This window comes from Cyprinodon tularosa, unplaced genomic scaffold (assembly GCF_016077235.1).
Source record: "Cyprinodon tularosa strain WSP-4 unplaced genomic scaffold, ASM1607723v1 ctg112, whole genome shotgun sequence".
Classification (NCBI taxonomy): Eukaryota; Metazoa; Chordata; class Actinopteri; order Cyprinodontiformes; family Cyprinodontidae; genus Cyprinodon; species Cyprinodon tularosa.
The window spans coordinates 816,979-830,896 of record NW_024037916.1 but is presented as its reverse complement, the minus strand read 5'-3'; the positions used below and the strand labels follow the sequence as shown (position 1 = coordinate 830,896).

General features: G+C 38.2%; 1 protein-coding gene across 1 annotated transcript; it reads left to right on the top strand.

Moving 5' to 3' along the window:
• The first annotated feature begins 457 nt into the window (after positions 1-457).
• On the top strand, positions 458-13,753 carry poli (polymerase (DNA directed) iota). The gene is made up of 10 exons (XM_038299750.1): positions 458-655; positions 754-870; positions 950-1,114; positions 2,749-2,895; positions 3,079-3,315; positions 3,472-3,650; positions 3,852-3,943; positions 4,029-4,162; positions 8,985-9,202; positions 13,056-13,753. Exons 1-10 carry the CDS (start codon positions 550-552, stop codon positions 13,746-13,748), a joined length of 2,088 nt encoding a protein of 695 aa, XP_038155678.1. The 5' UTR covers positions 458-549; the 3' UTR covers positions 13,749-13,753.
• Positions 13,754-13,918: the final 165 nt, after the last annotated feature.

The window sequence follows — 13,918 nt, the reverse complement described above, 5'->3', positions numbered from 1 at the left end:
TCATTCTAAAAAAAAAGTTTAAAAGTAAAAAAAACTAAAAAAAAATAAATAAATAAATAAATAATAATAATAATAATAATAATAAACAACTTTCAAACCTGGAAAACAAAGTCCATTGGTATGTTTTTACACTTTTTAAAAGTTTTTTTCTGAATTTATCCCTTTGTTTGTATATTTTTTTTAATGAAACGGCTTTTAATATTTTTATATTTTAAGTTTGAGAAAAAAAATTATAAAGTGACATTATTCAGTGATTTATAGTGTCAAACGAGAATGTTCTACCTACATACGTAAACATTTTTCTTTTTATCAATGATTTTTTGAGTGTTGTTTATATATATTTAATTACTACAGAGAAATCTTTCGAACATGATCATGTTGCACACCTTATTTATCATTTATCAGCAACGACATGCCACTCACAACATGGCGGCGACTTAAACGTACGATCCCGGATACTTATGCAGACTCCTCTGTCTGAAGAGTGAACAGTGAACGCCTTCAGGTTGACACTGTGGTGTTCCAGAGTAAACTTTTGTCTTTTTTGACATGGACATCAGCGAAAGTGAGATGGAGGAAGATGAGAGCGAGTGGAAAACTTGCTTCATGGATCTAGCTGCGCTCTGCCCCGCTACCTCTGCAGCTGCAGCTTCTGGTAAAACTCTCAAGTCTGACACCATTAACTCACGTTCACCAGCAGCTATGATAAATATTGGATTTAATTGTTTTTTGTTTTCTTGCTTTTTATTCCAGAGTCAACCATCAAAACTCCCGAATCTGCACAAAAAGTTATTTTGCATTTTGACCTTGATTGCTTTTATGCTCAAGTAGAAATGATCAGAAATCCAGCTCTAAGAGATGTTCCTTTAGGTAAGTTATACAGAAAATGGAAATCAGGGTGATGATTAAGACCTCTTTCTATGTCATCCATCTATCTATGTCTCCACAGGTATACAGCAGAAATACATCATAGTCACCTGTAACTATGTGGCCAGGGAGCAGGGCGTCACCAAGCTGATGTCTGTGACTGATGCTAAGGAGAAATGTCCTAAACTGGTGCTGGTGAAAGGAGAAGACCTGACACACTACAGAGAAATGTCCTACAAAGTCACAGGTCAGCCTGGGGATTATTACTCCTTAATGTGGCTTGTTAAAAAAAAAAGATGAAGCAAAAGTGGGAAAGATGTAGAAGACAAATTCCATCCCATGATGCGCAATTTGATTTAATAAATAAACAATATTTCATACAGCTTATTTACTCTTTACATTGTTTTATGGATATATTTTGCCATAAATAAAACCCCATATTTTTAAGCATTTTTTCCCCATTACTGAATACAATGTTTGCTTTCACTGCATATACATATATTTAGTCCAAACCAGCTCTATGAACACTTAAGTCTTCTCTTATCAGCTATGTAAGAGTAGATGTTCTCACTCTGAAAGTTGTAGGTTCAAAACCATCTTCCTCCTGTCATGTGTCGATGTGCCACTGGGCAGTGCACTTAACCCTAAGATCTATGCAATCTGCATATATGTGTATGATATGAGCTGGTGAATGTTGCTCCACCATGAGGCTCTTTGATTGGTCACTATTTCACTATTTACTACACTATTTGCCATTGATAAAAAAAAAATCTGATGTTTGATGGTTATCCAGTTTAGGCCAGTTTTCAGCCTTCCTAACAGCAGAAGCTGCCTATAAATTGCCCTGTGGAGGCAAAACAAGCCCAAATTTTGGCCCTCCACCACTGTGCTGTAACAGTAAGGGTATTTGCTGTATAATTCCCAGCACAGTACTTAGTGATATTGTTTAGGGATAGGATAAAAGTTTCTATAAGAATGATAAAGATTCAATATTGTTTTTGCTTTTAAATCTATAACTGAATTCAAGTGAAGTAGCGACACTATTTAATCATTTTTATTAGATATTTCCTGATTTTATTTGTACAGGTAACATTATGTACGGTGTTGCCCTTCCCTATGTAATGAGAAAAGTGTGTGCAGATTTTTTATTTATTTATTTTTTGTTCCTACAAACATGACCCTGTTCAATATGCTTAAACATCTCTATTTTAGTCCAATTTATAGTCCAAGAGCCTTGTGGTTCATTTCGATGTAACTCTGAATACTTAAGTTGTGCTGCCATACCCATTTTATAGAAAAGAACATTGCAAAGGAATTAAGCAATTTTCTGGTTCTGTTGTTGTAATTGTTTACATCTAAGAAGCTAAAGAAGCCAGTAGAGTCTGGGTCAGTTGCCCAGGGCAGCATTAGAAAGGAGAAGAGGGGGCAAGGGGGTAAAAACACAATATGAGAAATGTTTTTCTATTTATTTTTTCTTCTTTTTTAGCATTGGGGAGTTCACCTTGCTTCTTGCTGGTAATGGGTCAACTGTTTTATTTGGGCATTTAATGCATTTAACCGACCCACAAATTTTGTTTGATTCTGATTGAATCCAGGTTGCTGAAGAAAGATGGCTTCTGGCTTTTTAATAAATTATCTATATATAAAAACAATTATATTATGAAGTCTATAATTCCTAAAGCTAGAAATTAACAGAGCAATATGGAATGATAGCAAGTAAGCAAGCAAAGTTTTTCAAATATATCTTTTCATGAGTTGCAAAACAGAAAAGTGTCTGAATTGTTTATAAATTGCTAATGAGGTTTTGATTTTCTGTAGAAACACTCTGGGTTTAACATTTATTTGCTTACCTTGCCTAACTCCTTCCTGTCCACCCTCCAGAGGTCCTATTGTCGTATTGTCCTCTGGTAGAAAGGCTTGGATTTGATGAAAACTTTGTGGACGTAACAGAGTTGGTTGAACAGAGGCTTGCCCAGACATCACAGCCGGACAGCCTTTCATTTAAAGGACATGTCTTCAATCATTCCAGTAAGTTAAGAGATCTGCTTCTGCTTTGTAGATGAACATCTGGATCACTGAAACTGGCTTTTGAAAGAGCCACGATGCTAAGATTTGTAAAACATTTGCCTGGTTGTTTCAGTTTCACACCTGCAAGTTCTAGATCTGGCTGCAGAGCTCTCCCTCGTGTTTCTGCTTTTTTCCCCTGCACAGGTGCAGATGTTAAAGGCAGCGACCACCCGGGGCTGGCCATAGGTTCACACATTGCAGCAGAGCTAAGAGAGGCTATCCATAGCAAGCTCGGCTTGACCGGTTGTGCTGGCGTCGCCACAAACAAGCTGCTTGCCAAACTGGTTTCAGGCACCTTCAAACCAAACCAGCAGACTGTTTTACTGCAGGAGAACATCGGGGATATCATGGGCTGTCTGAGTGGCCTCAGAAAAGTACCTGGTACCCATTCGACACTCTTCAGAGCTAGATTAACTTACTCCAATGTGGAAAGAGTTTATTATTTTTGTTTTTATACAAGAAAATAGTACCGTTTCCAAATATAGGCAATAAAATAATATTATTGCCTCTTTCTTTGTTTTCTTTTATGTCTCTCAGGCGTTGGCCACCAAACTGCAAAGAGACTTCAAGCTTTAGGATTAATGAGTGTAAAAGACTTGCAGATCTATCCACTGAATGACTTAGCGAAGGAGTTTGGGGGCGGCACAGCCCAGCGCTTAAAAAACCTGTCCCTGGGCATTGATGACTCAGCCGTCACGCCCACTGGGGCCCCTCAGGTGGGACTTGGGTGTTTCAGTAATTATATAATCCTATAAACAAAAAGAACAAAAACATCTCTTGCTATTTTAGTGGTTTAGTCCTGTGTTCATATAGCTAAGAATATTCTTATTGGATGTAAAGAAAAATTATAGTTTATTTTCAACATTGTTCATTTAAACTGTTTTTATTGGTTTTACATACTGGTGTCTGTGTTCCAGTCTCTCAGTGATGAAGACTCCTTTAAGAAAATGTGTTCAGTGAAGGAAGTTATGGAAAAGATTCATGAGCTCCTCATCAGTCTGGTGGAGAGGTCTGACTGAATTCAGCATCTTATTACTGAGTCTCTAGAATAGTATGTTTTTCTTGTAAATTCAGTTTTTTTGTTTAAAATCCAGGATGCACAAAGATGGCCGGCAGCCTCAAACCTTCAGGCTGACAATACGAAAATACTCGGCGACCAACAAGTGGTTTAGTCGGGAGAGCCGCCAGTGTCCGATCCCAGGCAGCACCGGACAGAAGATCCTCTCTGGTACGCTGGTGTTCAGAAAAAGAATAAGAAAAAAATATTTTAACTTTTAACTAAAGTTTTAAAGATGTGCAAACTAAAACAAAATTTTTTTTATGTGAACCACTCTAACCCTAGATATCCCAGGGCACTTTTTCTCATAACAAATAATATTTTATTAAAGGATTTTAATATTTAATTTCTAAACAAGCCAAATTATGGTTTTCCAATTGGTTTTCAGATCTTTTGCTTGCTTCATGTTGTCTGACTGGTTCTAAAATTAGTTTTACAGGTTGGAAGTAATGGGCTCTATGCATAACTTCACTACTTCCTGAACTTAAGGCAGCTCTTCGTTTCCTGTCTTTCATTACTGGATGAACTCATTAAATCAGGAGTGCCTGACATCAGTAACCATGGCCAGACACTCCTGGATTAATCAGTTCATCCAGTAATGAAAGACAGAAAACAAAGAGCTCCCTTAAGTTCAAGAAGTAGTGGAGTTGTGCAAACTATAGAGGCCATTAGGCCAGGAGGTGATTGGTGAAACTGAACCAAATTTAATAACATACGATTGAACAAGAGAAGGGATCAGAATTTCAAACATTGAGTCAAGGTGGTTTAAATGGTTTTTTCTTCTCCCTTTAATTGAAGTTAGTATTGTAATGCAACATTTTGACATTAACTGTGTTAGCAGTGGCGGCTGGTGAAAAATATTTTTGGTGGGGCTGATATAGCCTAGTGTATGTCTCCAACTAATCCGGAATAAGAATTCAAATAAACAATTGCAAATGAAATACAATTTAACAGTAATGATTTAATTTACTATATAATAACAGTAACAGTGATGATTTGGGTCACTGTGACGGGGTTCTTTGGCCTCCAAGAATCCAGGCTCAGTCGGGTTACCGGTGTTCGTGATTTATTGTGCTCAAAAACTCAAAACAGGGTGCAAAAGAAACTAAACATGTACAAGATACTCTGGGCCTCAGCCTCCCTCCAGTTACCAGCAATGTAACATTGAAACAGAAAACAAAAATTGCCGATTTTCTTCCCACAGCCCTCATTAAATAGTTTAAGCCCCTACAGGCTCTCTTATTTCTGATTTCTTCTCATTAATCAGTTTTGTCCATATATTACCTCCACAAACAATTGATGTACAAAAACAAATAATTTTTACAACTTAATTCTTTTACACAGATTCATTGACTTATTCAATTACACCAAACTGGGTTTGAACCCAGCAAAGACGCAGCCAGACTGAAGATGACAAGTCCCCATAGCATAAACACGTACACACCCACACCCCCCACACACCCACACACGGCTAACCCCACTGAAATATTAAGTGTGCACCCTCAATACGCCAGCAGGTAACCAGGACAGCTTGTGTGTTTTAAGTTCATGGAGCTACTGGGCTCAGCGCGAGCGTATTGGTCCTCACTAGTGTTAATTTTTAAATTTAGTTTTAGTCTTAGTCCAGTTTCAGCATCGTTTGTTAGTTTTTATCACATTTAGTCGACATCATCGCATTTTTATTTAGTCTAGTTTTAGTCGACTATAGGTCAAGCATTTTAGTCTTTATTTTAGTCCAAGAAAACATAATTTTATTAGTTTAGTTTTAGTCAACAAAAACTGTCAACATTTTAGTCTAGTTTTAGTCAGGACATAATTTGAACCTTTTACTTTTTTGTCAGCAGATAACGTTTAAGATTTTCTAAAATTATTTCAACATTTTCTCTCATCTTTTTGATAAAAACACAATTTTAAGGAACACATGCAGACATGGAAGATGTTCTGACAATATTTGCATTTTATTTTGAACATTGTTAAGGTTCAAAGACACAAACACAAATGCTTGCATTAAAACAAATAAAACACACCTGGCAAAGGAAACAAATAAATAAAATAAAGTGTCTTATGAACTTTACACAAGTGCTGGCTGTTTAAAGCTAGTTCACATAGAATAATAAAATAAATAGATTTGAGGTCAATGTTGTTAAAAAAACAAACAAAACTCCAACTGATACAACAAAAGTGCTTTCCTTCCAGCTTTAGCTGGCCTGTCATTGTTTCTGGGTGGCTGGTAGGTTGTTGTTGTTGTTGGTGGTGGTGTATCTTTAATCTGGAACAGAAATTAATAAAATGTCAGGATAGATGCACAGCATAACAGGAATTCCAAGTGTATAAGTAGCATATAGGTCTGTTTTTTTCCTTAACAAAAACTAAGTCTCTGTAAAAACTACATGTGACCATCCATTTCAAACTCATACAAACAACCTAACTATCATTTTATGCAGGAATAAATTGCAGACATTTTTATGTGTGCAAGCATTTTGGTTGTATTAATATTGATGCCAATTCAAATCAAATGTCCTTGTAATAGTAATATAAAGATAAACAGAGCAGCATTTTATGTCACCAAATAAAGACATCCCTGCAGTGGTTCCCCTAGCAATGGCTATTTTGTGTATGAAAATCTAGGTTAAAGTTGTTCTGAATTATATGTGGCATATTATTTTTATTTTGTCTTATCCTGATAAATAGTTTCAGTTCTTTTTAGCATTTAGCATACATGTGTAGCTGCCGAGTTGTTATGTGTTTAACTATAGTTCACTTGCAGCTCCTAGATTCCCTAAAATGTCTGTCTGCTTTAATCAAACTTGCAATTTAACTGAAACTATAGTTGCCCGGCCAGTATAACATATCTAAGTTAGCATAAATTTAACTTCACATACAATGCTATCAACAAGTGGCTACAGTCGCTACGTGCTAACAAGCTAACGTAACGTAGCCAGCCTGGATGCTAAATGCTATGAAAGTTAGCCAACATCAGTTAGTTTATCATTGGGACATTATAGCCGTTGATTTAATGTTACATTATAAACAACCACCACCAATCTTTCTGTTAACTTACCGTAATGTCTTTGTGGTGAACTGCGACGCGTCTCTTCAGGTTTGTTGTGTTTTTTCCAGCTATCATGTGGCCACATTCCTTCCCTTCCACTGAAATCAAGCATTTGGGTTTGTTCTCCACTTAAATGAAGCGAAAATGTGTCCATATAGCACGTCTCCTCTTTCTCCCGAGCCCCAGAGTAGGCTACTCTGTGCCGCCCGCTCCAGGTTTGAAAGTGGGTGTGTGGGAGCTGACGAGGAGGAGACGGAGGAGGAGACGAGACAGGATTTGAAAAAAACATAAAATAATAATATATATTTTTCGTCTCGTCTTTGTTCGTGAACTAAAATGTCCATAGATTTTAGTCCAGTCTTTATTTACCGAACTGCATTTTCGTCTCGTCTTTATTAGTCCACGAAAATTATTTCTGATTTAGTCCCAGTTATTGTTTATTAGTGGGGATTTTCGTCTCGTCTAGTTTTCGTTAGGTGAAAAATGTGCGTTGACGAAAATATTTTCGTTTAGTTTTCGTTAACGAAATTAACACTAGTCCTCACAAGCACAGTATAACAGGAATGTGTGTGTGGCGCGCAAAGTTAGAGAGGTTGTTTTAAGCGACGAGGTGGATTCGTCACAGTCACAATAACCATGACATGAAATGTTCATATCCTACAACAGGGATGTTCTTCTGGCAGACGGGTAGATAAATAAGGATCTCACCGAATTTGGTGGAAGCTGCATCTCGTTCGTTACATTTGCCATCTTCCCTCTAACTGTCTGCACCTGCGCTTGGGTTCAGAAGCCTGTTAAAGCGCAGTATTTTCAGCGCCCCAAGACCATAAAGTTCCGAGACGCTGATTGGCCATTAAATTCACCTAGCAATAGTACATGATTGACAGATTCTCTGCAAATGTGGGTCTGTCTGATCAGCGCCCCCAGAACAGAGACGGTAGGAGTCTGTCTGTGGAACTCCACAAATTAATGACAGTAGATAGGGAAATGTAGTTTATATATTTTTTTTTGCTTATAGGTACACACTCTAGAGAGTAAAACTGACATTTATGAGTTAATTTCTAAAAATATATTTTACGTTTCTCTCTTCTTATCAGGGAGGGCGGTGCCCCAGCGCCCCCTATGGGCCGGCCGCCACTGTGTGTTAGTAAATCTTTTGATACTTAGATACTTGAAAGTCATTTTATATATATTTTTCCCTTACAGCTCAGTGCTGTTATTAGCGATTTAAACTTTTTTTTACACTCATTAGTTTTCCATTCTCAATTTAATTAAAACTAGTTGGTCAGCACCACAGGGGGCTCTCACTATTTCCTTTTTACTCCTTACACCTCTGACTTCCAGCACCAGAAAGAGTCCTGTCATCTGCAGAAATAGTCAGATGACTCTGCAGTCAAATATGGTGCATCAAATATCGACAAGAAGCTGAGTACAGGGAGCTGGTGAAGCGCTTTGTGGCATGGAAACAATTATCTGATCCTGAATGTCAACAAAACAAGGGAAAATGTTGCAGATTTTAGAAGAAACAGGGAAAATTATTGAGAAAAGTTTAGTTCCCTCCGTTTTTGAAGCAGGATGATGGATATCTTCTATAAGTCTGTAGTGGAGAGTGGGATCTCTTCTGCCATCATCTGCTGGGTAACAACATCAGAGCAAATTACTTTAAAAATAAAGACAGCGATTAGCCTGCAACTATTAAGATCTAACATAGCTTATTTAAATAAATAAAAAACAAATAAGTTACTACAAAATGTAATTTTCCTTTTGGATAAATAAAGTGTTATTGAATTAAGTAGATGTTTTTCCTTTCCTTTGGGGTGGAGGTTAGAAATACTATCAAGAGACTGGCAGCATATCATATTTCCATTCTATACAAAACAATGGCCTTTAACAATTATGTATATATATTTAACTAAAAATGTTCCTTATTTCCCTCCTTAGGGAACACTGATGACTCTGTGTCCCAGCTGCTCCCACTGGCTGTGAAGCTTTTCCATAAGATGGTGGACTGCAGCGCTGCCTTTCATCTCACACTCATTAACGTCTGCTTCAGTAATCTGAGCAAAGGGCCTGCTGTGAGCGTGAAGGGCTCCATAACATCATTCCTCACCCAGAACTCATCACCCAGAAAATGCCAGGTATCATTCTCACAAAACCAGGTAATCCTGTCTTATATCTTAACCTCATTTAGGTTTTTATATCTTTGGCTATATTTTAAAACCAAATATTTGAGTAAATCTTTATCTTTTTGTTATCAACGAGCATCTTGCGTAACGTTGGGTAATGATATGTCTATTCTTCCCATCTGATATAATCTAGGTTTGTTTAATAATTCATACTTTTTAATAGGATTTTGTTTTAAAAAATGGAAAGGTGCAGCTTTTCTGTTTCCTAACTACCAGGGAACGGAAGTTCAAGTTGGAAAGTAAAGAAGAAGGGGCTAACTTTCATTTAGCACAGTAAAATGCTAGCAGCAGGCCCGACTGAGAACAAACCTCTCAAATTCACACGTTTTATAGTGGAGAATTTTCGCACATTTTTAAAAAGACCTGCCCTCTCCACTTAAAAAAAAAAGGAACATGCACAACCCTGTACCCACTCCCAATAGGGAACGTCTATTATACGTGTGCGAGAGCATGTACAAGCCAATTTCCCCTCGTGCAAGCTCTGTTTAAAACTTTGTTTTCGCATCGCTCATACAAGCTTACTTTCCAAAAGATTTGCAATTTTTCCACTATGTCAGACTCACCACTGGTAAGTAAAAATGGGGACGAGCATGATTGACAACTAGGAGGACAACTTATTTTGATGATCCACCGAGAAAAAGAACATCCTCCACTATACCTTTAAGGCCTGAACACACTGGCTGTGTACAACTTTTTAATCTCCGATCCGATTTTTTTATTTATAGTGAGGCTCCATCTGTGCAGGGTGGGCAGATTTTTTTTCTTCTTTTCACTTCTGTCTCTGTGCCACACACACATTAAAACAATTTCCCACATCTGACTTGGACAGATTATGAAAAGTTCTTAAAATGAATAAAAAAAAAAAAAAATCGACGGATAAAGACCCCAAGTCTATTTTAGCTGGACTATGCAGCAGGTCAGCAGCAGTTTCATGGATCTAGTCGGTAGAGGAATGCGACTGAAAAAAGGAAAACGCATCCGCTTTGGGGAAAACATAAATTCAAATCGAGAGTCACTTTTCAGAGTCGCACATCGCGTGTATAGCAAGTGGGACCAACCCGTGCAAAAAAAGAATACTTTTTCTCAAGAGGACAAAAAATGGATAAAGTAGTGATCCTCTTTGAGCCTCACAAAAACGAATGACAAAAAGTGCAATTTATCAATCTCCTCGAAAATAAACCTAACTCCAGGAGGAGAAACTGACATAGTAAAATAGTGATCCTCTTTGAGCCTCACAAAAAACAAAATAACGAGGGGCAGATGGAAAAGGTAAGCGAGACATACACTATATTGCCAAAAGTATTTGCTCACCCATCCAAATTATTGGAATCAGGTGTTCCAATCACTTCCATGGCCACAGGTGTATAAATTCAAGCACCTAGGCATGCAGACTGTTTTTACAAACATTTGTGAAAGAATGGGTCGCTCTCAGGAGCTCAGTGAATTCCAGCGTGGAACTGTGATAGGATGCCACCTGTGCAACAAATCCAGTCGTGAAATTTCCTCGCTCCTAAATATTCCACAGTCAACTGTCAGCTGTATTATAAGAAAATGGAAGTGTTTGGGAACGACAGCAACTCAGCCACGAAGTGGTAGGCCACGTAAACTGACGGAGCGGGGTCAGCGGATGCTGACGCGCATAGTGCGAAGAGGTCGCCAACTTTCTGCAGAGTCAATCACTGCAGACCTCCAAACTTCATGTGGCCTTCAGATTAGCTCAAGAACAGTGCGCAGAGAGCTTCATGGAATGGGTTTCCATGGTCGAGCAGCTGCATCCAAGCCATACATCACCAAGTGCAATGCAAAGCGTCGGATGCGGTGGTGTAAAGCACGCCGCCACTGGACTCTAGAGCAGTGGAGACGCGTTCTCTGGAGTGACGAATCGCGCTTCTCCATCTGGCAATCTGATGGACGGGTCTGGGTTTGGCGGTTGCCAGGAGAACGGTACTTGTCTGACTGCATTGTGCCAAGTGTAAAGTTTGGTGGAGGGGGGATTATGGTGTGGGGTTGTTTTTCAGGAGCTGGGCTTGGCCCCTTAGTTCCAGTGAAAGGAACTCTGAATGCTTCAGCATACCAAGACATTTTGGACAATTCCATGCTCCCAACTTTGTGGGAACAGTTTGGAGCTGGCCCCTTCCTCTTCCAACATGACTGTGCACCAGTGCACAAAGCAAGGTCCATAAAGACATGGATGACAGAGTCTGGTGTGGATGAACTTGACTGGCCTGCACAGAGTCCTGACCTCAACCCGATAGAACACCTTTGGGATGAATTAGAGCGGAGACTGAGAGCCAGGCCTTCTCGTCCAACATCAGTGTGCGACCTCACAAATGCGCTTCTGGAAGAATGGTCAAAAATTCCCATAAACACACTCCTAAACCTTGTGGACAGCCTTCCCAGAAGAGTTGAAGCTGTTCTAGCTGCAAAGGGTGGACCGACGTCATATTGAACCCTATGGATTAGGAACGGGATGTCACTTAAGCTCATATGTGAATCAAGGCAGGTGAGCAAATACTTTTGGCAATATAGTGTATCTCTTTCACCTCTTAAAGAAAAAAAGAAAGTAAAACTTCGATTGCCTTTCCAGATCTCTTTCTGAGTCATCTCTCACTGCTGCAGTCAGCAAATAAACCGTCCCACATATTTTATTAATATTTTTTCTTTTCTTTAGACATAGATTTCATTATGTTTTTAATATCGGCATATGAACATTCTCTATCTGATTTAGTTTGAGACGCTGCACAGACTCGCTTTGCTTTATCGAATGTGCCAGTGTTTTTTTTATTTTATTTTTTTATAACTTCATTATCTGTCCAAGTCAAATGTGGGAAACTGTTTAAATTTGTGTGTTACACAGACAGAAGTTTAAAAAAAATCTGCACCGATCTGCCCACCCTGCCAAGCCGGAGCCAGTGTGACTTGGAAAAAAAATTGAATCAGAGATTAAAAAGTCGTGCTTCTGCCCCTACTCTTGGGTTCATATGTAGAGCTCCCCCTACAGGTTTGGTGGGGTGCAGTTCAGCAGATACCAGAACCTTCTAGCCTGGTGCAGCTTTTATATGTACTCTAGCTTCTAAAAAAAAATGTTACGCGTGCAGCTTCTAGTTAGGTCTCTCTATAGTCCAGAAAATATGGTAAATCACTTGTTTGTAGCAGTTAATTCATTTAAAGTCCCTTTAATGACATCCATGTTTAGAATAAAGGAATAAACATCTAACCAGAAATGTATAGGGCTGCATTATATTATCATATCAGATATTATATAGTAATTCAGTTATACATTTTTATTGTTGTTTCTGTTAACCACTTCTTTACCTTCAGAAACTTTTCAGTTGCAATAAATATCCAGTCACCAAATACTTGGTACTCAAATAATTGGTGGTTATCAGTTACTGCTGTCTGGGTAGTTCTCTATGATATGCATATTCTGTAGAGTAATATAGGAAAAAAAATAAATTTACAATATGCACGCAGATATTCATAATAATATTATGCATGTTTCCTCTCCTATAAATATTTTCTTAAATGTTAAATTCAATTTGCTAGTTATTTAGATTTCTTTATTCCATAACTCAATTGTACTTTTTTTTTTCTTTTTTTATTCAAACAAGAGCTTTCCTGTATGAGTTAAAATTAACTGTCATTTTTTTCTTGTAACTTTAGTATTCTTCATCTTTAAAATATATTTACTTGCTCATTGACTTTAATCTTGTTTCAGTGACTTGGTGATATATCTAATCTATTTTATATTATGTGTAATCTTCTATTACTGCGGCTACAATGAATGAGCTCATTATGGATCCTCTTTTTATTTGTCTTCCTGTAGAAAAATTCATCCCAAAACTCTGAGAGTTTCCTCTTGGGCCATCAGGTTAACTCATGCAGCAGGATTGCTCCAGCAAATAATAAAGTCACCACAAAAGACACTTGTGGGCAATCATTACATGTGTTAGGACTGGAACAAAGCTCTGTTTATGCTGCTGAGGAAAACCATCAAGCATCCTGCAGCACAGAGAGAATCAGTTCTAATGAAACCAAACCACCACCAAATGTTGACCCGGAGGTTTTTAAGCTCCTTCCAGAAGAAATCCAGAAGGAAATTTTGTCTCCTTCTTATTTTAAATCCCAGCCAAGCCCCTCAGCGTCTGAGACCCACCACATGTCAACAAACAAGCCTCAAGAAAAAGATTTACCAATGAAAGTGGAGTCATCTAGTATGAATCAGCCTTGGCCGGCAGGAGTACATGTAAATCACGGAGAAAACGTCACGGAGAACTTATCGCTCCCCCAGTCATCTGACTGTAACTTCCCGGGAAATGTAGACCCCAAAGTGTTTTCTGAACTTCCTCCAGAAGTTCAGAAGGAGCTCCTGGCTGAGTGGAAGCAGCAGAAGCCGATTTTGAAAACTCCTTCTTCAAGAAAAACAGGAAAAGCCTCGACCTCCAAAGGCAAAGATAGAAAGGCTGAAGGGAGAGCCAGTCAGTCCAATAATCTGTTCAAGTATTTCAAACCTGGTTAGAGGGGGAAAAAAAGGATCTTATTTTTCTAAATGTTTGCTCTGTACGCTTTTGTTCATAATTATGGGATAAATTAACAAGACTGTTTCCGTCTCCTTTCAGTGTCGCCACATTGAATTACACATGGTATAATGGGGCCTGTTGGATGGAAGTTTAATAAAAAATGTAATTT

What these genes read in the sequence shown, in the direction of transcription:
- poli (XM_038299750.1), top strand. Translation starts at nt 550, where the DNA reads ATGGACATCAGCGAAAGTGAGATGGAGGAAGATGAGAGCGAGTGGAAA. An exon ending in TCTAAGAGATGTTCCTTTAG is followed by an intron (nt 871 to 949) that starts GTAAGTTATACA and finishes ATGTCTCCACAG; the next exon opens with GTATACAGCAGAAATACATC. An exon ending in CGCCCACTGGGGCCCCTCAG is followed by an intron (nt 3,651 to 3,851) that starts GTGGGACTTGGG and finishes TCTGTGTTCCAG; the next exon opens with TCTCTCAGTGATGAAGACTC.